The sequence below is a fragment of the Planococcus citri genome, chromosome 1 (genome assembly GCF_950023065.1).
Source record: "Planococcus citri chromosome 1, ihPlaCitr1.1, whole genome shotgun sequence".
In the NCBI taxonomy this organism is placed as follows: domain Eukaryota; kingdom Metazoa; phylum Arthropoda; class Insecta; order Hemiptera; family Pseudococcidae; genus Planococcus; species Planococcus citri.
Window position 1 is genome coordinate 80,874,341 of NC_088677.1, and position 26,260 is coordinate 80,900,600.

General features: G+C 35.7%; 1 protein-coding gene across 1 annotated transcript in view; it reads right to left on the bottom strand.

Annotated features, from left to right (window-relative positions):
- The window catches only part of LOC135837357 (uncharacterized), a 288,834-nt gene that overhangs the window by 79,543 nt on the left and 183,031 nt on the right, over positions 1-26,260 (bottom strand). The window contains exon 4 of the mRNA XM_065352602.1: positions 10,510-10,634. Coding sequence (XP_065208674.1) covers positions 10,510-10,634 — 125 coding nt within the window. The remainder of the gene's footprint in view (positions 1-10,509; positions 10,635-26,260) is intronic.

Consider the following 26,260-nt stretch of genomic DNA (forward strand, 5'->3'; position numbering starts at 1 on the left):
TTAGCATTTTTGCAAATTTGCTGAAGATTTTCACTTTTTTCCCCCGAAAATTAATTGCTCAAAAATGTTGTGTTTTTGTCTGAGAAATTGGTCTTGTTTTTTTTTTGGTAAAATTGTGGCAGGGGTTTACTTTTTGCTGAAAATTGTCAAAATTCTATCTATCGTTTTTGTCTGAAAAAATTGACCAAAAAAATCACTTTTTTGCCAATAATTTTCAAAAAGTCCTATTTTTTTGGTAAAATTGTCACTGAAATTTGCTTTTTGCTATAAATTGTCAAAACTTCTCGTTTCTTCAAAAATTCACAAAAATGTTTGCGTTTTTGTAAAATGCTCAAAATTACGGTTATTTTTTGCAAGTAGATCTGACTTTTTTCCAAAATCTGCACAGAGGTCTAATTTTTTGTTATCAGAAATTGTCAAGAAGCCTCCTTCTCGTGCTAAAAGTGTCAATGTCTCGCTTTTTGTCAAGAATTGTGTGCTTTTTTTGCCAGAAATTGCTAAAATGCTCCTTGATTGCCAAAAAAAAAAAAATGTATTCAACTGTATTCGTCCCAATTTCGCAATTTGTAATGTTCTTGTTTTTTTGTGTGATTTTTAAAGCGTTTTAATGTTTTGCTCTCGTTTTGACATTTTTTGGTTATTTTTTTTTTTATTACTTTTTTCAAGCTTTCTTGGTTGCCAAAGTTCCTTTTTTTTTTTTTTTTGAAAGAATTGAGAACGAGCCCTGGTTCTGGACCTTCAATCGACGCAGCATGTTGAAATTAGGTAGTGCATACCTAAATTAAATTTCACTTTCCTAACTTCTCGAGTAAAATTTTGTGGAAATTTCAACTTTTATAAATCTGCATGGATGTTCTAAATCAGTTCAAAATGGTTTGAAACGATTTCCAATCGATTTGAGGGATTTAAAAAAAGGTAACGTAACCAACTTTTAGGCCAGTTTGATGAAATTTGGATGTTTTCCCGTCCCTGACACCAATTTGATTTTTAAAACTTCACCAAAAGTCGAAAAATGCACTTCAATTTTTGAAATTTTTGCTAAAAATCTGTTGTTGCATGCTCTTTTGATTCAGCTCTGTCCCGCTGAATAAATCTGCTGCCAGTTGGGATGCCTTCCTTGTGATAATTGGAATAAAATGAATATTAAACTATGTACCTAGAACGTGAAGACTTGAAACAGAACAAAAATCTGTCATTTTCATTGTCAAGTTGAGAAATCTCAAATTCCTTTCTTATTTATCCTCGTAAAGGCTATAGGTGGATAAGTATGGTGAATTTGCCCCCGAGAGCTTCAGGGTTGATATTTGCATGGAAGGTTGGTACCCTTGAGCACCTTCCGTCACCAAAGTTACAGACCCCCAGACCCCCCCGTTTTTGAGAAACCCCCCCTTTTCTAAAATTACAATAAAAATTTTTTCCTCAGCCCCATGTGAACCGATTTTTTTAATTTTTTGGTATGTTGTAAACATCCATAAGAGGCATCCCCACAAAAAATTTCAACCCCCTCCCCCCATATTTTCCCCTCAAAATGGCGTATTTTAGTTTTGTTTGCCCGTTTTAGCAATGATCATGATTCGGCACAAAAATGCGAATAGCATTTTTAAATGTATTTTTTACTCCTACAAAACATATATTTTTTTCAAAAAAAATTTTTTGGTGAGCCGTGGTCAAAAATTGAAAAAACCAACAGAGGGGGTTAAAAATGGATTCTGGTGTAAATCATTGTTTTTGGTAAACAAGGTGTCGTTTCCATATGAATCGAACCCCCCGAACACGAATATGACGCCCAATTTTATGCTACCCTCATCCACACCCCTCCAGCGCCTCTGCCCCCTTCTCAATTTTTACTATACGAGTATTAAAAGTTGAGCTATTTTCGTAATGTTGGTATTGTTTCCATATGGATCGAGCCCCCCGAACACGAATATGACGTCCACTTTTACGCTACCCTCATCCACACCCCTCCAGTGCCTTAGCCCCCACCTCAATTCCTACTATATTAAATATTGAGCTATTTTCATAATGTTGGTATCGTTTCCATATGAATCGAACACTCCGAACACGAATATGAAGTCCAATTTTATGCCAACCTCAACCACAACCCTATACAGTGGCTCCGCCCCTCACCTAAAGCATAAATGTTTTCACCAACTCTGATCAATCTTCTACAAATAATTACTCGGGTTGTTATTACTTTTAAAAGTATGTTTCGCGAAGGTTGAAAACTCGTAAAACAATGACCACCGCAAGGTTCAAACTTTAACATTCAAGTTTCGAGGTTTCCATTCGTGCCAAAATGACACCCAGCATTATGAAAATAGGTTTAGCATTTCAAATAATAAAAATTGTCGAGCTGGCTGTAGCCAGAAAAGCGATGGATGAGAGTAGAGCTAAATTGGAATTCATATTCGTGTTCGGGGTGTTCGACTCATATAGAACCGACACCAACAATATCTGAACTTTCAATATATGTAGTGAAATTTGAGTTGGGGCAGACGCACTGTGGTGGGGTGTGGATGAGGGTAGCAAAAAATTGGAATTCATATTCGTGTTCGGAGGGTTCGATTCATATGGAAACGATACCAACATTATGAAAATAGCTCAATATTTAATATAGTAGGAATTGAGGTGGGGGCTAAGGCACTGGAGGGGTGTGGATGAGGGTATCAAAAAATTGGAATTCATATTCGTGTTCGGAGTGTTCGATTCATATGGAAACGATACCAACATTATGAAAATAGCTCAATATTTAATACTCGTATAGTAAAAATTGAGAAGGGGGCAGAGGCGCTGGAGGGGTGTGGATGAGGGTAGCGTAAAAGTGGACGTCATATTCGTGTTCAGGGGGTTCGATTCATTTGGAAACGACACCAATATCACGAAAATAGCTCAACTTTTGATATAGTAAAAATTGAGAAGGGGCAGAGGCGCTGGAGGGGTGTGGATGAGGGTAGCATAAAATTGGGCGTCATATTCGTGTTCGGGGGGTTCGATTCATATGGAAACGACACCTTGTTTACCAAAAACAATGATTTACACCAGAATCCATTTTTAACCCCCTCTGTTGGTTTTTTCAATTTTTGACCACGGCCCACCAAAAATTTTTTTTTGAAAAAAATATATGTTTTGTAGGAGTAAAAAATACATAAAAAAATGCTATTCGCATTTTTGTGCCGAATCATGATCATTGCTAAAACGGGCAAACAAAACTAAAATACGCCATTTTGAGGGGAAAATATGGGGGGAGGAGGTTGAAATTTTTTGTGGGGATGCCTCTCATGGATGTTTACAACATACCAAAAAATTAAAAAAATCGGTTCACATGGGGCTGAGGAAAAAATTTTTATTGTAATTTTAGAAAAGGGGGGGGTTTCTCAAAAAAGGGGGGGTCTGGGGGTCTGTAACTTTGGTGACGGAAGGTGCTCAAGGGTACCAACCTTCCATGCAAATATCAACCCTGAAGCTCTCGGGGGCAAATTCACCATACTTATCCACCTATAGCCTTTCTAGTTTTATTTCAGAGCTGGTTCACAGTCAAAATAAATACCAAAATTAATTTCAAATAGAACTTTCAAGCAGTCAAAATTCCAAATTATTTTTCCAAGATTTCAGCCCTAAAATCACATTTTTTTCCATCGTATCTTCGCTGGTTTAGATTTTCAACCATTCCTATTCGTAATAACCGCAAATCGAAACTAGCTCCTGACTCGGGAAAGGGAAATATCGCATTAATCTAGTTCCGCTTGTCAATAAAAACCGAACATAAATTCAAAATCGCAACAAAGTTTTCCAATACGTGCTATACTTATGTATTTTTAAACTTGAGAAGAAAATCCGCTGAAGAAAAAAAAAAACTCTTAGAACCACGTGTTTGTCGAGAACTATCTATTTTATATTCGCATAAAAAATGTTACGTCTATTTTACTTAAATCGAGCAGGTCTACAACAGAATACACTCTATATACTCACTCCTCCTAATTTATATTCGTATATTAATTGAAATGAAAAAAAAACCACCACGATAGGACTCTACGTACAGCACAGAGAATTTTCGAAATCTGAATATGGAGCAGATAAGGATAGAAAAATGAGCCCGGGTGTGCTGCACAGGCAGCAGAATATATAGGCAATCGAATAGAAAAATATGTACACTATTGATATATAAGAAAGTATACTATATAGGATAGAATATGCAGGAATACAGGACAGGATATATCGAGTACGCCGAGAATCGACAGTCGAAGAAAAAACACGAGAAAACTTTCAAAACGAAAAGTGTAAATGAAGCAACTATTCTTATAGTACGATAGGATAGCTAAACGTACATAGAAGGTATATACGCGAATAGAACCGATATGAAAATGCTATCAAGATAGCAGCATAAAAACTGCACGTAAAAAGGGTTTTATTGGTTTTTCGATTTGAAGAAAAGGCAACCAAGTGCGTTATGTTGCTGGTATTGCTCTCTTCTTTGTTGCCTGTCTTTCTGTGTACCTTTCTATGACACATGATATTATTACGTAACACGTATACGAGTATAGATCAGATATACGTTTTACGTAGGTGTAGGTGGCCGTTTATACCGCTCTGATGGAACTTTGCGATACGCATCTTGGACATTTTATACACTTGTACACCTATTTCGTTACCTTTTTAATAATTAGAGGAGACGTGCGAAAGAGCACATGCAGAGAGAAAGAGACAGAGAGTACGAGAGTGTAGGCCGAAAAAAATAACATACTGTACTGTAATCGAGTAGGTAGGTAGGTATACGAATCAAAATCAAAATGACGTCACAAAATGGCTGTTGAGCTTTGGGGAAAAATACCTGAAAACCCGAGGCAAGGCAGTGGAAAATTCTACGTACAACTACGAGTAGGTACCTAGTTACACCGAACGAATAAACGTTTTTCGCGGTTCATCGCCCTCCTCCTCGCCCCCTCCCTCCTCCTCTCGCGGTTCATTTCTCACTTCTTTGCTTTTCTTTTACACTTTTGAAAAACCTTATAACGAGTTAGCGTAAAATTCGCTCTCGCTACTTTAGTATTACTTTCTAATACACCGGGGAGCGATCAAGTTCGATACTTTTCATAAAACAACGTGAACCTAACACAAGTTGTTATAATTTTACGATACACGTAGCGTAGGTACGAACGCCTCCTGCCTTCCAACCCCCAACCCCCCCCCCCCCGGTTGGTTGGTATTTTTACCCATCGTGTATATGCTTCCGCACACAGCAGCGAAGCCGAAAGCTTTAACCATACGTAGTTGTACCAGCAACTAGCATAGCGAATTTTATAGTTTACCTATTTCACAAATTATTACAATGCTATGTACCTACCTCGTACATATGTATATAGTTAGGTAGGGTTTGGTAGGCCCATTCATTTCGCAAAACGCACCAAGCGTAGGTTTCTGGCTAGTCACGCCTAATTATCTAATACCCTATACTCTATTGTACCTTGTCATAAGTATGTAATTCATAAACTGCTATATGGTTTCTCATTTCAAGTGTATAGAGTTACGAGGTACGTTACTGCGTGTGCTGTGCTGTGCTGGTGGTGCTATATATGCAGAATCCAGAATCATTCGGATACAATTTGGCCTGCTGTGAAGAGCTGTGTAGTGTGGGATACTCATTTTAACGTAAAGTTGAAGGGTTTAGGGATGAGAGTGTGCTGGTTTTAAATTCATTATGTATTTGTACGATTCGAGTGGTGTGGCCCATCTAGTTTAAATTTTGGCGAATAGTTTGGATATTTGATATTGAATTTTACCTACTTAGTTCCGAAAAAATGGTTTCATTGTTATGAAATAATATGTTTGCTCGAAGTTTGATTAGTTTCGAGATGTAAACAGTCTAAGTTTGGCAGTTTTGCAAAAAAAAATAATTGATGTGCGAAAAATTCGAGGAGGACGGAAATGATGGTGGTTTTTTTCTTGGATCTTCAAGAGGAACCTTGGAACCTGTTTGAAAGAAATTGATCGCAGTGATTGCGAAAGCGGCGTTTTCGAGACTCACTTCTACCTCTTGTTCGAAGTGTCAACTGTAATTTTTATAATCTCTTGTTATTTAATCTTTTTTTTTTTTGTGTGTGCTATTTTATTTTAAACTTTCTATTGTTCTCACAAAAGAGTATTTTACTGTTTTTTCATGAGCTGTATCTCATAATATGTTTTTTTCCTTTTTTTTTTTTTTTTTTGGTTTTGTGTTAATTTTCCCCTTTTTTTTTCTCATTTCAAACTTATTTTTCTCACTAAAGAGTATTTCTTAATATTTTGTGTAATTTAATTACTTATCTGTATTTTCGATTCCCCCCCCCCCGCAGTACCTACTGTGTTAATATTGTAAATAATACCTAGTTTATTGACATTGTAAATACAGCTAAAGCTGTCCACTGCAATAAACGATTTGATTTGATGCTTATCGATCTTATAATTATTTGTGAAGAATTTTAAAAGATTATAAAAAATCTTTGTTGTTTTTGAGCAAATAGGTATGCATTTTCTGTGCGTGGTAAAATTTATTTTTCAACTGACGTTGCCAATCACTACCACCGTCTCCTCTTCTTCTTCCTCTTATCTTCCCCCGAATCAAATTTTATCATTTCCATTGAATCCAGAACTTTCATTTATAAATTTTGAGACATTTTTTTTCGACCTTCGCCTTTCTAGAAAAAAAGTTCTTGGTAACCCATGTACCATTGGGTCGATTTAGACTGTTCCCAGTTAATTCTCCAAAGTCTGAACCGTTGCCTGAAGATTTATTTCAATGCCAATTGAATTGATTCAAGTTTAATTATTTTTTCGACCTTGGAATACAAGTACTTTATGCCTTGTTCACAACCCACCATTGCCTTACGATTTACCTCTTAATTGTGTTCTTTTTGAAATGATTAGGTACTTATCAGCCCATTAATCAATATTTTATTTTGTTTCTATGTTTCAGGTGAGTACGAATTTTTCCATCAAACCAAGAGAACCAGATGTGAGTCGATTTAGTAAATTTTTACAATTCATACGATAATTTATAAGACGTACCTGTTAATTAATGAATTGAAGTAGTCATTCAATGGTTTACACGTTACGTAGGTAATGCTTCTGTGGGGGGGGGGGGGGCGTTCAAAAATCAGTTTTTGGTATTTTTGAAGGTCTTCCACCACATAAAAAAATTCTGAAAAATTCTATGTTGTTCATAGGTACATACTAAAGTAGTGAAAAAGTAGTGTAAAAATTGGTAAACAGTAAATTTTAATTTACAAAAATATTTTTGTTAAATTGACCAAATTTTGGAGAGATTTTCGTCATTTTGGTTTGAAATTCGCTGAGAAAAAATTTTAGCTTTGGAGATGCCCTTGGAGGGGATACTTAGGCACCCAAAGAGATGACATTCATTTTGGAAAAATCTTATGGGTTTTTTACTCTAGCTCTCAGAGGCACATCCAAAGTCAACATTTTCAAATCAAAATGATGATCTGTTTTCACCTGATCAAACCATCCTTTAGCAAATTTCTTGTTTTTGGGTGCCCAAAAGTCCTGCTCATCCTTGCTGCTTTCCCTTTTGTTTAAATTGGCCGAATGTCCTACTTTCTTTCCAAATCCAGAAAGTACCTACTGATTTTTATTCTAATCACCGAGAAGGTCAGTCTAGTGGTTTTTTAAATTCCCAAATAGGTCCTGTTTTTTTTTTTTTTTTTTTTTTTTTTTTTTTTTTTTTTTTGTAGAAATTGTCCGAAAGAGGTCTCATCTTTTTGACAAAAATGCCAAAAATTCTGTTCTTTTTTGTTGCTTAAATTGCTTGAAAAAAAATCGCGTGTTCTGCCAAAAATATCCAAAAAGTCCTCCCCCCTCCTCCATCCTAATAACGCACAAAAACTAAAAAGTTGCATTTTTGCCAAAATTCTGGAAAATTTAATTATCTTTGAAATTGTAAAAAGTCACACTTTTTGTCAAAATTGTCAAAAAGTTTCAATTTATGTCAAAATTGCAAAATAAAAATTCTGGTTTTTTCAGAACTGTCAAAAAACCTGTTTTCTTTTTAAAATTGTCAAAACCCCTGTTTTTTTTTCAAAATTGTCCAAAAACCTATTTTATTTTCAAAATTGTCAAACATTCCTCTGTTTTTAGTTGTCAAAATTGTTCAAAAATTTCATTTTTGCCAAGTCAAAAAATCCTTTCTTTTTGTGAAATTGTAAAATGTGACGTTTTTTGCCATAATTGTCATTGTTCCAATTTTTGTCAAAGTTGCGAAAAAAGTTGTGTTTTTTGCCAAAATTGTTAGAATGTCTTATTTTTTGTCAACATTTGAAGGGCTAATTGTGAAAGTCGCCTTAGTCAGCTGTGATTTTTGTACAAATCAATGAAAACGCTGTTGTCCTGCTTCAGTGATAATGTAAAAACTTCATGGTCAAGTATTCAAAAAACATCTTCAACTATCTCAGAATGCATTACAATACTCATTTTTCCCTTTAAAAGTGATGAAATATGAAAAAAGAATGTTTAAAGTTGTGTGAACAAAAAAATGACTAAGGCGACTTTCACAATTAGCCCTTCATTTCTTAAAAAGGCATGTTTTGTGTCGAAATTGTCAAATGAAAATCTTGTTCTTTTGCTAAAATTGCCAGATAAAGACCAGTTTTTTTTTGGTCGAAATGGTTAAAATGCTATCGTTTCATTCTGTCAAAACTGACGAGGAATTTCATACCCAAATTTTATTAAAAAAATGTCATTTTTTTCAGAATATTGTAGAAAGTTACATCAATTGTTAAAAAGTTTTCAGTTTAATCCAAATTGTCAGAAAAAAGTACTGCTAGGAAGATTAATTTTTGCCCACATTTTCAAAATGCTTTTGTTTTATTCCGTCAAAATTTTCAAAAAATTTCATTTCTGCCAATTCTTTTAGAAAATTTCCTCTTGCAACAGACCTTCAAGTTGTTGCAGTTCAAATTGAGACTACTCACAAAATTACATTTTGCTCAATTTATATTCCGCCAAATTCAAAAGTGGCTGATTCTGATCTCAAAAATCTTATTGGTCAACTTCCAAAACCATTCATCTTATCCGGTGATTTTAATTCTCATCACGTAGCCTGGGGTGCTTCAAGGAACAATAAAATGGGCAACATATACTGTACAAGATTGTTCAGAATTGTTCATTGTATCTGTCAAACAATCATGGATTATCTACATACTTCAATGTATCAACTCAAACATCGTCATGCATCGATTTAATCTTCACAAGTTCGAACATCAGCTACCTGATCAATACGTATATCTGCAATGACCTCCATAGCAGTGATCATTATCCTCTGATCACAAAATTTGCTGATTCATCTCAACAACCCACCACTGAAGAAAAATTCCTCTACAAAAATGCTGATTGGTTTCTTTTCAACTCAATTGTGGAACAATTTCTTCCAAATTTTGATGAAAATATCAGTGATGTCATCGAAAAATACTCTCAAGTTATAGCTAACGCCATCAGATTTTCAATTCCTTCCATATTATTAGTCTCAAATTTCATTTCTGCCAAAATTTTCAGAAAATTTTATTTCTGCATTCTGCCAAAATTTTCAAAAAATTTCATTCTGGTTCAAAATTATGAAAACAAAAAAAGTTACATTTTTCGACAAAATTGTCAAAAAGTTTCTCTCGAAAAGGTTCTGTTTTTTTTGGTAAAATTGTCGGAATGACCCATTTTACCAAAATTGTCACGTTAGTCGAATTTTTGGCAAAATCAACATGTATTTGTCAATCCTGTTTTTCTTGTCAAAATGCTTCTTTTTTTTTCGTCAAAATTTTCAAAAACTTTCATTTTGGCGTCAAATTTTTAAAAAATTCCATTTTTTTCAAAATATTGAAAACTTTCCAAGTTATGTCAAAATTGCTCAAAAAGTCATGTTTTTCATATTTGTTGTGCATTTTCTTTCATTTTTTTTATTCACATGTACCCATTGTGACGGGGCGGGGGGGGGGGGGGGTGTGAACTTCGTAAAAATAATAATCATCAGGAGAGTTCAGGGAATTTCGATTGCAAGTGATGTTTTGATTTGAAACTTTGAAGATAATAATGATGATGAATTGTTATTGTGATAGCGAGAGGTGAGGGTAATGTTCCTTCTGAATTTGATTTTTTTTAAAGCTGAAAAAACTCGATTTCGCAAACTTTGTAACTTACTTATTAGTTTAGCATTCGGCATACTTGGTACGACTTTTCAAGCCTACTACGTATATATAAAGTATAGTCTATATCTGAGAATTTTATCCATCTGCAATATGGAAATATTTGCTCGCCCGTTTAAAGAAAATGAAGTGTTACATTGGTACGTAAATTTCGCTATTCGTATCTCATCTTATGGGTATTTTATCTACATTCGGGTAGTTTAAATTGCTGCATTATAAAATGAAGTATAATAAACTGCCACCGATTCGACTCGATGTATGTAAAAAAAAAATATTGCCCACGTTTTACGAGCATTTACTACATACATAAATGTACGCCAACACTTACCCGACAATGTATACATAGCGCTCGCTAACAACGTCTTATTATCCTTATAAAAGTGTCCAGCCACCGAGCAAACGAATCCGACCAAAATGAGCACAAATCCCGAACCAACGAATACAGCGCACCATCTAAAAAAAAAAAAAAAAAGAAAATAACGAACAAATAATCAATTAAAATAAAGAAACAAAATATCGCAGCCAGTTGCTGGCCGGTTTTTTTTTCCTTTTGCTCAGGAACGAGATCAAAATGGAAGTCTGTGAGCCGAAGCCCTGAATTATCTGCTATGTAATTCATTGACCCGGTACGTATCCTGTGTCATTAATCAATGACATAAGGATAAATTTGTTTTCATGTAGCACTACTGACGGTCGCAGAATTACGAGGTTTTTCTCTTTTTTCTCTTCTTCTTCGTCTTTAAACGTCTTTTGAGAAAGTGCTTGTCATATAAGATGCTCATTTGTTATTGTGTTGGTGCTTTTGGTTATGTATGTGTAGATAGGTTGGTAGGTAAGGTAGTGTGTCCACCGTATATACTCGAGATAATTTGTAATTATTATCGAGGTGCCGGAATAGTGCGAATTGGAGTTGTTTGCTGCGAGATGCGAGATTTTTCTTTCACGGGTTAGGTTAGATAAATATGAGGATAAGTTGAATTGCAACATCGCGCTGAGTAAGGTGTAGAATTAAGCTTACGAGGTACGGTGATGAATTGATTTTACTACACGAGCTCGTTTCAACGTCGAGATGAGATGAAAGATATTTTGTTGCGAGAGATTGGAGCGTACGAGGTTGATTTTTTGATAGGGTTTTTACCCTGTTTGGGTTTTAGAAAAATTTATGCTCGAGGGGGAAAAATTGAATTTTTGAAAATTTCTGACAATTGGTAAAATTTTAATGTTTTTGAACTCGAGAAATTTGCCATTCTGGATGAAATGGAAACAATGGCAGAAAATTGGCAGATTGATGCTGAAGATGGTTCAAAGTTGCCAAAAATTACGCATGATTTCTCAATGTGAAAAAAATAGCATGGACTAGTCAGAAAATGAACAAAATCGGCGTAAAAATTGTTGAAATATCTTCAAAATAAGGTCTTGATTCGTTTGCAAACGATTTACTCAAAAACGAAGAATCATATGTAAAAGACCGAATCACTGGGGAACCGAACCATAGAAAAAACGAACCACGATTGAATCTTGTAAATGATTCGGTCGTGAACGACTCGTTCTGATGAGAACAGTCGTTCGCGAACGAATGAATCATTTGATAATCAAAATACTTAGGTGTAGATGACACAACAAAACTTGAGATGACACTTTCAACCATATCATCAAAAATTCAATTCAATTCGTTCGCGAATGATTTGTTCAGAGTCAACAACTCATCCGAGAACGACTGAATCACTACTAAATTAGATACAGTGGAAAAAGTTATTGAAAAATATGGATTTTTGAAATCCATCAATATTCAATAAGAACTCGTTCAGATGATTCCTGATTCGTTCGCGAACGATTTGGCCTCAGGCGAAAAATCAGTCGTGAATTAATGAATCGCCTATAAATCAAACCAGAAGAACGACTGAATCACGTGGAAATAAAATCAGATTCCTCAAGACAATGCGAAAAATTGTATACTTAATCCATTTTATTTATTACTATAAAATGATGAACGAATCGGTCGTGAACGATTTTCCCAGGGGAGAGAAGTCGTTCGCGAACGAATGAATCGCTGAAAAATCAAGTTACGTAGATTCAAAAATCATTACGAAATTTTAACCTAACCATATTTCAATCATATGTATAATTTTCGTTCGTGAACGATTTGCTCAGAATCGATGAATCGTTCGAAAACGACTGAATCACTGCTAAATCAGATCCAGTTAACGAGAACATGTCAGAATTTGATTTTTTTTTCAAGTCCATCAATAAACATTAGAAAACGATGTATGATTTCTGAACGATTTGCTCTGAAAAGAAAAATCGTTCGCGAACGAATGAATCACTTGAAAAGTCAATTACGTACAAATGATATTACGAAACTTCACTTAACAGTATTTTATCTCAATCTAATCATCAAATACTATAGACTTTATTCGTTCGCGAACGATTTGCTCAGAATCGATAAATTGTTCGAAAACAATCGAATCGCTTGAAAATGAAATCAGACACTCGTCAAGATAAAATGAAACATTCTCTAATCCATCTCATCTGCTTCTAAGAAATGGTGAACGAATCGTTGATGAACGATTAGCTCAGAATCGACGAATCGTTCGAGAACGACAATCAAATCCAGTGATTAAGAACGTAACAAAGTTTGATTTTTTTCAAGTCCATCAATAAAAATTTGAAAAAGATTTTGATACCTGAACGAGTTGCTCGGAGGAGAATAACCATTCGCGAACGAGTGGATCACTGAAAAAGTGAAAATTCAGATTGGACATGAATAACATAAGGACACTTTGACAATTGATATTTTTTAAAGATTTTTTTTTAATAGAAATGTATCAAAAGAATCATTTGCAAAAGAATAGATTCATTTTTAGTAAATCATTCGTGAACGAATTGATTGATTCATTAATTTATGATTGAATTTGTTCGTGAAGGAGTCACTTATACAAATCAATTCGTTCGCGAATGATTCATTGAAAATGAATTAATTCAGTCGAGAATGATTCACTAAAAAGTGCATCAACTCGTCCGCGAATGATTCATTAAAATTCAATTCTTTCGCGAATAATTCTCCAAAAATGAATCAATTCGTTCGCGTATGATTCTCCAAAGATGAATCAATTCGTTTGCGAATGATTCATCAAAAATGAATCAACTCGTTCGCGAATGTTTCATGAAGAATGAATAAGTTCGTTCGTGAATGATTCATCGAAAATGAATCAAATTCAATTCGTTTGCAAATGATTAAGCGAAAATGAATTAATTCAGTCGCGAATGATTCACTAAAAAGTGCATCAACTCGTTCGCGAATGATTCATTAAAATTCAATTTTTTCGCGAATAATTCTCCAAAAATGAATCAATTCGTTCGCGAATGATTCTCCAAAGATTAATCGATTCGTTTGCGAATGATTCATCAAAAATGAATCAATTCGTTCGCGAATGATTCATCGAAAATGAATTAATTCGTTCGCGAATGATTCATCGAAAATGAATCAACTCGTTCGCGAATGTTTCACTAAAATTCGAAACAGGGTGTCTACTGGCAAGAAAAAGGCAAGAAAGTTAGAAAAAGGCGAGAAATTCGCTTGGGTGGCAAGAAAGTTAGAAAATAGTATAGAAATTCCTTCGAAAAGCAAGAAAATTTCCAAGAATTCACATCAAAAATCTCTGAAAAATTGAAGTTTTCCCAGAAAAATTTCAAGTTTTTATTTTGTTAAAATTGATGTTGTTCTACTTTTCGAATCAAAAATTTTCCAAAAATTTTGCCCTCGCTTCGCTCGGGCCATTCAAGATGTTATTTTCAAAACTTTTGAGAATTCAAAAATTAAATAAGAAATTTTTGATTTCCAGGTAATACCCAAACCATTTAAAAGTGCAAATTTTTCATTCACTGAACAGAACGACTAACTTTTCAGAATTGTTGATATTATTGTGCTCCGATGAAAATGTAAAATAAAGCATACAAAATGGTCGTTTTTTCGTTTTTCACAATTTTTTCAACAAATTTTGGCTCTCGCTTCGGTCGAGCAGTAATTTTGACTTCATTTCAATAAAATGATCATTCATTGTGAAGGATTTTCTGAAAACAACCTAAAATGTCGATTTTTTGTGTCTAAAATTCTGATTTTGCTCTCCCCTCTATCACAAATACGAGTAAAAATATACCTAAGCTCTTTCATGGGTTGATCCTGTAATTGTGTATGTCACTGGTATTCAGCACGTTAAAATTTTGATTTTTGTCGGAAAAATAACAATTTTTTGTTGGAAAAATGACACCATACTCCCCCTCCCCCAAATAACACGACTTCGATCCGCATTCGAGTTTACTTTTCATTTTGTTACGGTTGTCATCATAATATGTACAATTGAATTCACTTACGTAGACTTTCCTCAACGTTTGTTTTTATTACTATTTTTCCATTTGAGAAATTAATTCACTTCTCTGCTTTGAAGAATAACTTTTTGAGAAATTTTGTTGGGGAGAGGGGGGGTTAGGGGAGTTAGCGAAGATTATCTATGCGTAAATATGAAGAGGGGAAAGAAATTTTATTTTTGGAAGCAAGAAAAAAGCAAGAAAAAGGCGAGAAATTCGCTTTTTTGATTTTAGTAGACACTCTGAATTCGTTCGCGAATGATTCTCCAAAAATAAATCAATTTGTACGCGAATGATTCTTCAAAAATGAATCAATTTGTTCGCGAACGATTCATCGAAAATGAATCAAATTCAATTCGTTTGCAAATGATTCATCGAAAATGAATCAATTCGTTCGCGAATGATTCATCGAAAATGAATTAATTCGTTCGCGAATGATTCATCGAAAATGAATCAACTCGTTCGCAAATGTTTCACTAAAATTCAATTCGTTCGCGAATGATTCTCCAAAAATGAATCAATTTGTTCGCGAATGATTCATCGAAAATTAATAAACTCGTTCGCGAATGATTCTCCAAAAATGAATCAAATCCAATTCGTTTGCAAATGATTTACCGAAAATGAATCAATTCGTTCGCGAATGTTTCTTGGAAAATGAATCAATTCGTTCGCGAATGATTCATCGAAAATGAATAAACTCGTTCGCGAATGTTTCACTAAAATTCAATTCGTTCGCGAATGATTCTCCAAAAATGAATCAATTCGTTCCCGAATGATTCACCAAAATGTGCGTCAACTCGTTCGCGAATGATTCACCAAAATTCAATTCGTTCGCGAATGATTCTCCAAAAATGAATCAATGCGTTCGCGAATGATTCTCCAAAAATGAATCAATTCGTTCGCGAATGATTCATCGAAAATGAATCAAATTCAATTCGTTTGCAAATGATTCACCGAAATCGTTTGCGAATGATTCATCGAAAATGAAATAATTCGTTCGCGAATGATTCATCGAAAATGAATCAACTCGTTCGCGAATGATCCTCCAAAAATGAATCAATTCGTTCGCGAATGATTCATCGAAGATGAATCAACTCGTTCGACGAATGTTTCACTAAAATTCAATTCGTTCGCGAATGATTCATCGAAAATGAATCAATTCGTTGGCAAATGATTCATCAAAAAATGAATCAGTTCGTTCGGGAATGATTCATCGAAAATGAATCAACTCGTTCGCGAATGTTTCACTAAAATTTAATTCGTTCGCGAATGATTTATCGAAAATAAATCGATTCGTTCGCGAATGATTCACTTGAAAGTTGCATCAATTCGTCGTCAATAAAAAATCATGTGACATGTGAATTTCATTATCTTTTCGGCACAGTAGATATTTTAGAAGACTGCGTACTCGTACATTGAATTTTTGAAAACGAAAAGTCGGTCTTCTCTCGCGAGCTGTGTGTGATTTTTTTAATTCTACAATTGCTCGTTGTATTGGTTACAAACTCCCGGATTTAACGAGATCAGACTTAAATCACGTCACACAATGTATCTCGCATCGCATAGGTAGTAGGTACTCTTACATCTGAATGAACCAGATTGTAACGTAATAATCTCGTAATATTGGATAAGAGCCTAACCTCATATAAATTCATATTATCAAATAACCTCGAGGCAATATACGGGTAAAAGACGGTACGCAAAATGAACGTAGGAGTTTTCCATAACACGCTCACTTTCATTGGCGCGCTTCTCACACGCACACACACTCATAAACCCAGACCCATAGTTACCCACCATGCTGCCGCGCTAAAAGAAAAGGTGAAAATTTCAAAGAAAATAACGAAATGGGCGAAACGTGTTGTACGCGGGTGGTGTACCATGTAATGTAAAAACAGTTAAGATACTAGCAACACGAGAGAAAGCAGCGTACATACTACAGATAGAAAAGCTAGGAGCGAAAGTTCGCTATTACCTTTAGTTTGATGATATATAGTATGACCCTCTGTGGACTTCATACGAGTACAACCCCTTTGGCACGATTTTCTAATTTTCTGACTCCTGAGAATTTCGTGCAAAATACTCGTACGTACGTACGTACTACGAGTACCATACATACAACAGCGTGATCTCGACGCGAACACAAACGACTCCTCTCACGTAATTCCGTCTCCCTCTTCGTATTCCTCTCGCCGTCGTCATTCAGCCGGCAAAAAGTAATAGATATTTAAACGCCGCCACCGCCGTTATTCCTTGTTCTTCTCTCTCTCTTCGCAGTGCAATGTGTGTCTGTGTCTATCTATTTCTATATACTGTCTTGTACAATACACTTATCTTAGCACATATTCGCACTCACACGCGTACACGTACGAATAACTTAAAAAGTCCCACCTTCTTGACGTCTGCCAGCGTCTCTTACACATCTCCCATAGCGCGCATTTTTTTTTCTCTTCTCTTCGGTTCAGTTTTTTTCTTCTTCTTCTCGCAAAAATATCTATCACAACGAGTGAACGCCCCGAGATCCATTTTACTATACATAATGTAACCAATTTGTACCTAACATTTTAACGTTTTTACTTCATCTTATGCCATTTCCCCGCCATTATTTCTTTTCCTATCTTTATTATAATCATTATCGTGATTTCATTCCATACAGTGTAGAGCGGAATGGCGCATGGCGGCACTTTTTATAGCATTATCACTTCACGAAGGCGGTAGAATGCGACGTTATACCATCCGTACTCGTATACTCGTACGTTGGTTGGAATGAGTGTTGAATTAACGACGCGTACGTGTATTGTTCGTCTTGCCCCCGGCGGCCCTGCCCTGTCCGCGATCTCAATCCCAATCCTGAATCCTTTGCCGTGTGAAGTTCTAGTTGGCCGAAATTCTATATCTTATCCTTTTCTTCTCTTTTAGTCTCGTATATGATAACGATATTTAAGCGAGAGTATTTTAATAATATAGTCATCGCTGCGTTCGTGTTGGCGAATAAAAAGCTAAAACAATCACCATCAACACTTCCGTCCCTTTTTCATATACAGTACTAGTAATCTAGAATACAATGTAGAGATACGTATTCGCGTATGTGAGTTTTTATATGTACTCGTACGTTTCCACGGTTGCGAGCACCTGACTTTTGTCAGTTGTATTTGTCTGCGTTACCATATCAGGGTATCTGACAAGTACTAGTAAAAGTAGTAAAAAAGTAGTAAATTTCAATTTTTTTGAAAATTTTCCTGCAAAAAATTTGATTTAGTTAATTTTTTGTGTGTGTAGGAGGAGGGAGGGGGGGGGTCGAGTAGAAAGCTTTCTGAAAATTTGGTTAAAAAAGGGTGCCGAAAACAGCAGTTATTTTCTCAAAACAATTTCGTTTCCAGATCTCATTCAATTGGGGGGGGGGGTCAATACGACAAATTTTATAATAGTCGGGGAGTCCGCTTAGGCGGCCATTTTGATTGACAGGTCAGCCGAAATCGCAGATTTTGCGTTTCAATATATAGTCCGGCATATGACAATAGGAGTAATTGCACCCCACCACCGATCCTCCGGGACACTTTTTTTCTTAAAGGGGACATCCTAAGGAACATTTTAAAGCAAAGTTGCCAAAAAAAAAGTTGGCCTTACTTACAAAATGGCGGCCATTTTGATTGACAGGTCAGCCGAAATCGCAGATTTTGCGTTTTAATATAGGACTTGCACGAACTTTTTCAAACTTTACAAAGATAGATCGAAAGATCATCCAAAAATTTATCACCTGTCAAAATTTCAAGTGCTAAAGTGCGTTTTTCGATTTTTGGTGAATTTTTGAAAATCGAATTTAGGCCAAAAATGAGGGAAAAATCAAAATTTCACCAAATTGACCAAGAGAGCTGAAGTTTGGGATATACCCTATTTTCGACATGCCAAATCGATTGAAAACGGTTTCAACCCGTTTTGAGCAGTTCTGGAGCCTCCAGCAGATTTTTGAAACTCGAAATTCCCACAAAATTCCATCAAATTGGAATTGTAAAGCTGAAATTTATTCTAAAAACTAATTTCAATACGCTACGAAGTACTGCAGGTGAATTTCAAGTCGTTTTGGAGCCTCCAGCGACTTTTTGAAAATTCCTGAAACCTCCAGCAGATTATTGAAACTTTAAATTTTCACAAAATTTCATCAAAATGGAGATGGAAAGCTGAAATTTACTCTATACTCCATTTTTAACACCCTCTGAAGTCGACTTCAGGTGGATTTCAAGTCATTTTAGACCCTCCAACAACTTTTTTGAAAATTACTGGAGCCTCCAGTAGAGTTTTAAAATTTGAAATTTCCCCAAAATTTTATCAAACCAAGATGGAGAGTCGAAATTAATTCTGCAAACTAATTTCATTACGCTACGAAGTTGACTGCTGGTGAATTTCAAGTCGTTTTGGAGCCTCCAGCAACTTTTTGAAAGGTTGTATGACGTTTTTTTGGAAAATTGAAATTTCCCAAAAATAGCTGCAAGCTTCAAAACTATTGAAACCGCCATGTAGTCTGCGAAGTAAATTTCAGCTTGCTAACTCCATTTGATAAATTAATGTTGGGGAATTTTCAAGTTTAAAAAATCTACTGGAGGCTCCAGTAATTTTCAAAAAAATCGCTGGAGGCCCTAAAATGACTTGAACCCACCTGAAGTCGTCTTCAGAGGGTGTTAAAATTGGGTTGTAGAGTAAATTTCAGCTTTCCATCTCCATTTGATGAAATTTTATGAAAATTTAAAGTTTCAAAACTCTACTGGAGGCTCCAGTAATTTTCAAAAAAGTTGTTGGAGGGTCTGAAATGACTTGAAATCCACCTGAAGTCGTCTTCAGAGGCTGTTAAAAATGGAGTATAGAGTAAATTTCAGCTTTCCATCTCCATTTTTGATGAAATTTTGTGAAAATTTAAAGTTTCAATAATCTGCTGGAGGTTTTAGGAATTTTCGAAGAGTCGCTGGAGGCTCCAAAACGACTTGAAATTCAATTTTGTGAAAATTTAAAGTTTCAATAATCTGCTGGAGGTTTTAGGAATTTTCAAAAAGTCGCTGGAGGCTCCAAAACGACTTGAAATTCACCTGCAGTACTTCGTAGCGTATTGAAATTAGTTTTTAGAATAAATTTCAGCTTTTCAACGCCATTTTGGTGAAATTTGTGGGAATTTTGAGTTTCAAAAATCTGCTGGAGGCTCCAGTAATTTTCAAAAAAATCGCTGGAGGCCCTAAAATGACTTGAACCCACCTGAAGTCGTCTTCAGAGGGTGTTAAAATTGGGTTGTAGATTAAATTTCAGCTTTCCATCTCCATTTGATGAAATTTTATGAAAATTTAAAGTTTCAAAACTCTACTGGAGGCTCCAGTAATTTTCAAAAAAGTTGTTGGAGGGTCTGAAATGACTTGAAATCCACCTGAAGTCGTCTTCAGAGGCTGTTAAAAATGGAGTATAGAGTAAATTTCAGCTTTCCATCTCCATTTTTGATGAAATTTTGTGAAAATTTAAAGTTTCAATAATCTGCTGGAGGTTTTAGGAATTTTCGAAGAGTCGCTGGAGGCTCCAAAACGACTAGAAATTCAATTTTGTGAAAATTTAAAGTTTCAATAATCTGCTGGAGGTTTTAGGAATTTTCCAAAAGTCGCTGGAGGCTCCAAAACGACTTGAAATTCACCTGCAGTACTTCGTAGCGTATTGAAATTAGTTTTTAGAATAAATTTCAGCTTTTCAACGCCATTTTGGTGAAATTTGTGGGAATTTTGAGTTTCAAAAATCTGCTGGAGGCTCCAGAACTGCTCAAAACGGTTTGAAACAATTTCCAATCGATTTGGCATGTCGAAAATAGGGTGTATCCCAAATTTCAGCTTTCTTGGTCAATTTGGTAAAATTTTGATTTTTCCCCTCATTTTTGGCCTAAATTTGATTTTCAAAAATTCACCAAAAATCGAAAAACGCACTTTAGCACTTGAAATTTTGACAGGTGATAAATTTTTGGATGATCTTTCGATCTATCTTTGTAAAGTTTGAAAAAGTTCGTGCAAGTCCTATGTTAAAACGCAAAATCTGCGATTTCGGCTGACCTGTCAATCAAAATGGCCGCCATTTTATAAGTAAGGCCAACTTTTTTTTTGGCAACTTTGCTTTAAAATGTTCCTTAGGATGTCCCCTTCAAGAAAAAAGTTGTCCCGGAGGATCGGTGGTGGGGTGCAATTACTCCTATTGTCATATGCCGGACTAATAGGATTTGCACAACATTTTTCAAACTGTACAAAGATAGAGATAAAAGCCAAAACATTTCAATTAAAAATGTATTTAAAAAAATTAAAAATTGACAACTTTAGCAAAAAGCAGAACTTTTTGGAAAGAGTAGTTCTGAAGCCTCCAGAAGATTTTTTAAACTTGAAATTTCTGCACCAAATTTCTCAAATATGGAGTTAGAAAGCCGAAATTCACTCTGTAAACTAATTTCAATACGCCACAGAGTCGACTGCAGGTTGATTTTAAGTCGTTTTGGAGTCTCTAGTGACATTTTGGAAATTACTGGAACCTCCAGCAGATTTTTGAAACTTGGAAATTTCCACATAATTTCATCAAATAGCCAAAATTCATTGTGTAAACTGATTTAAATACGCTATGGAGTTGACTGCAGGTCAATTTTAAGTCGTTTTGGAGTCTCCAGTAACATTTTGGAAATTACTGGAGCCTCCAGCAAATTTTTGAAACTTGAAATCTCCACCAAATGCAGTTGGGAAAGCCGTTAGTCACTCTGTAAACTAATTTCAATGCCTCACGAAGTCGACTGCAGGTCGATTTTAAGTCGTTTTGAAGTCTCTAGTGACATTTTGAAAATCACTGGAACCTCCAGCAGATTTTTGAAACTTGAAATTTCCGCATAATTTCATCAAATAGCCAAAATTTATTCTGTAAACTGATTTAAATACGCTATGAAGTCGACTGCAGGTCGATTTCAAATCGTTTTGGAGTCTCCAGTGACATTTTGGAAATTACTGGAGGCTCCAGCAAATTTTTGACCTTTGAAATTTCCACCAAATGCAGTTGGGAAAGCCGAAATTCATTCTGTAAACTAATTTCAATACACCATTAAGTCAACTGCAGGTCGATTTCAAATCGTTTTGGAGTCTCCAGTGACATTTTGGAAATTACCGGAGCTTCCAGCAGATTTTTGAAACTTGAAATTTCCACCAAATTTCATCAAATGGAGTTAGAAAGCAGAAATTTACTCTATAAACTAATTTCAATACGCTAGTTTTGAAGCTTCCAGCTATGTACTTTTTGAATCAATTCATGGCCGATAAGGTACCCGTTGTTTTTTTTTTTTTTCAAAATTGGTGTATTCCAGTCTGAAACATATTTTTGTCCATCGATTTCATACATTTTTGAAAATTTAAAAAATTACCCTTCCGCCTCCGTTAGAGGTAGAAAGATGAAATTCAGTTTGCACCCAATTTTTGGCATTATTCCAAGGTGGATTGCAGGCAGTTTCAATTCCTTCGGGCGCCTCCAGCAACTTTTTAGAAATTTCTGTTTTTCAAAAAATGCCACAAAATCTGTACGAATTAACTTTAGCACGCACTGCGCAGAGTGAATTTTGGCCTTTGAAATCCATTAAGTTTTAATTTACTGGAAGCACCAGTAACTTCCAAAAATTTGCTGGAGGCTGCGAAACGAATTGATGTCTACCCGCAGTCGACTTCACAGCGTATTGAGATTAGTGTACAAATTGAATTTGATATAGTGAGATTAATCACGACTGAGATAGATGGTTTTTATCAGAATTACTACCTACTTAGTTGAAACAAGAAATATTCCCTAAGGTAGTGAATATTTGCCTCGCCTGGTTAGCTCAATATATTGGAGAGGTCTCAGTCATACTACTCACTTTTCACAGAAATAATTCCCAATCACCAATCAAATGCATACATACAAGATAATATGATTTATTGTTGCTCGGAAATAACATAAAAATACATATTATAAAAGTTAAACGAGCATAAAATGATTTTACTACCTTAGACTCGAGTTAGTAAATTAAGTAATAATTAATATTCGTTAATAGATAATGAGGTTGGTAATTTCTTACCCATTGAAACTGTACACATTTCCTAGAAAATGTGCTATTAATGTTGATGACTTACTCATCAGGTTCACAAACTGTCCGCTTTTCCTGTCTCTTCAGGGTGTCCCTAATACTAGACACAGTCGACAGGTCTTGGTTATTTTTACTGAGGGTGCTTTTCCAGACGAGAAGTATGTTCCGATGGCTAGCAGGATCGGAGACATACCCAATAGAGAACGTGAAGAATTACGATCGATAATTTTAATCACGAAGCAAAATAATATTAACCACTATAGAAGTGGGCGAGAACGGAATAAATAGGGGATGAGTGTCCCCGTAGAGGGAACTCATCCGCTTCTAACATACATAAATACACTTTGTGACCAAGAACCTGCCTTCGCGACGGTCGGATTCGAGATACACGAGCATACCATTTAATTGGTACAACTTGATTATAAATTCAGATCATTTTAAGTGCAACTACTCGGTAGTCTTGCGACTACCTCGTAGGTGCAGCTTTATCCGAAAATACAACTGGATTAAAATGCAACTTATTTAAAACACAACTACAACTAGTTTGGCTCGTGGCTGTGTTGCTCTATTTATAGTCGTAGGCGCATCGTTCGATGCGCGGCTATTGATGACATTGAATTGTCATCAAAACGTATTAGAAGAAGTTCTCACATTACCAGACTTGCGCAGTCTTTGGGAGTTGTTATTTTAATCATCGCTACGGCGATGCTTCTTATACTCATCACTATGACGATGCTTCTATTAATCATCCCTTACGTGATGAAGGCATATTTCCTCATATCATATGCCCTTCCGGGGGTTGACCCCTTTACAGCAGGTCACGGGGGGAAGCACGGATCACAAAATAAGAGGAAAAATATGCCGTACCCCGCTCTCCCCTCCCTTCCAAGACAAGGGAGGATGCGCCACCCCTGCCCCTCCGTACTTTGCTGCGTTGATCTACAGACTGTTTTGAGGTGACAGGTTTTCACAAGATGGGTCGGAGGGTGGGAATTTTGAATAAAAATGCCATTGACTTTTCCCCGCAATCAAAGACACCAATTACTTGATAATCAGAGATCGCAGTGTCAATCAACAGGATCGAAAATGGTAATGTTTTTTGTGAGAATAGTAAGAAAAATTCTAAAATTTTGGAGTTCTAAAAGTAGCCCTTCTATTTTTTGTAGCCAAATGTGTCCTAATGGGTTCGTTGCGAAGATAGTCCTCATAAATTTGGATGGAATAAATACGCGGAGTATGTACTCTACCAACGAGAGTGGTTCTTGGTCACTAAGTAGTATTATGTCAATTTGGCCTATAAATTTGGAAAAAATTTCTTGCGAATATGATATTTACAAAAAGCCAGCATCTTTTATGACGAATTTTGCGGTGTTCATATCGCAGATTTTAAGTTTTTGTTTCCCCATTTTTGAATTTGTACCCCCGATCAAAAAGGAAGAAAAATTGAGAAAGTTCAAAGGTTTGCAAATGTTATGTAGTCCTGCCTTCCTATTCTCTAGAGAATGCATACAGTTTCAACAAATTTAGCTTAATTCTAAAATTTTGCGTAATTCTAAGATTTTTATCTAATTCTAAAATCATAATGTATGGCATAACGATAAATGCAGAAAAATATGGATCTAACATTATGGAGAAAAGAGGCTGAATGTATAAAATGATATGAAAAGATTGCGTAAAAAAGAAATTTTGCTTAATTCTAGAATTTTGCTTAATTTTAAGTGAGTAATATCTATACATAGCATAAAAAATACGTGCATGAGAGTAGAAATATTGATGCAAAAATTGAGTACGGATACATATAACATACAAAAGTGTAGGATACAAAATCTGAACTGTCGATTTAATGTGGATTTGTAAAAAGTTAATTGTTGAAGAATTACGGATATTTTGTGATGGGAAGATGTGGTCGTTTAGTCGCCAACAGTATTATTATTAACGAATCTCAGATTTTCGAGTTATGAAATCTCTCGACATCAACATTTAATATGGATCATTACTCAGGACTGCGTTTTTGTTGAGTCATAATAATTCTGTGGGGAAACAAACTATTAGTGTGTTTTTCGAAAAATACTTACTTATTGTATCTTGTGTATAGATGGGAGTCTGAAAAGTTAGTCATGCTTCATTTTTATACTTAACTCTAGAGTTAAATTAAAAAAAATAAATGATTAATTATGTACAGGGAAGATTCAATTTCACTTTTATTAGGCACTTCCAGTGATCCAGAGCTCTACTGGTTTCGGTTAATGTAGTCGTTTTTATTCGTCGGCTTCCGTGTCGCTTATCTCTTCATCTTGCGATGGTACCTGTTGATCGTTAATGGAACACCTAGGATCAGAATAAAGCAGTGTCGCACGCTCGCGTGACAAATTAATAGACGGCAAGCTGACTCGTTCTGCCTGTTCTATAGCCGCTTCTACCATACGCACGATTCGGTCGGTGCGTCGGCGTACATGTCGAACTGAGCTGTCGTCATCGTCATTTTTGCGACGTTCTAGGCGACACAGTTTACCCATCTTTCCGAGATTACTGTTTTCGTTGGAGGAGGTTTGTGTGCTTTGTACTGTTACTGCCTTTGACGTATTTGGGTGAGAAGAGGTTAAGGGTGTGGAAGGAGTTGTGGTCAAACGGGGAGGTATTCTTACAGGGGTCAAGCAAATCCTAGGGATTTTTAAATCAAGTGGTAGTAATTGAGGAGTGTATTCTGACAAAATATCTATGTCAGGTGTAGGGGGCCTAGGATTTGGGATTATCGTTTGCTTTTTTAATACCTGGGGGATGAATTTATCTCGCATCATCTGAATTATATTGGCATATAAGTTAGATGGGTAGAAGGGGCCTTTTCGGTCCATTCCAGTCCTGTTTCTATGGAATTCTTCGAATATATCTGAGGTGTGGAAAACCCTTCCTCCGAGGGTCCGTTCCCAATCGAAATTTAGGGCTCGGTTGATTTCTGAGAAAGTCGTTTGGTTGATATCTTCATGTGGTATGAGGGGGAGGATTGTGAGTTGTTGAACTTGTAATTTTTTCAACAACAAACAGATTGCTTGGAATGCATAAAAGAAGTGTTCATATGACGTGTTTCGTTTCACATCAAAATTTCCAATGGAAATCATTATTCTCTTTGGAAGTTCTTTAAACGTCCCTAGGTATGAGAGCAGTTCGGACGCCAGCAGGTCTCTACAGTACATCTTATTATCGATCAGGTTTTCATAGGGTTTAGACACACCTAGGTATTTTGCAATACCGTTGGCGTGTCCATCCCCCATGATTAAGATATTGTATGCGAAAAATGCGACGTTGTATGTATCTTCCAAAATTTCATATCCCGCGGCAGTAAAGCCGTGCGGGTAGGAATTAATGGGATAAAAGGGTTTCAACTCGGCTGAATCGGAGCCGAACCGTGCTTTATAATTTTTACGAAAAAGATTTTTGTCCGCAGACGTGCCCTTTTTCGGTTTTGGTGGGGGAATTTTCGATCTTGACCTCGTAGCATCTACGTGGTCTGAAATATTACTAAGTTTGGGATCTGGGGCCCTAGAGCTGTCAAACGAGGTTGACGGAATCGGCCCATTCATATTTACGCAATTGAGTTGCGAGATTATTGGCTGGG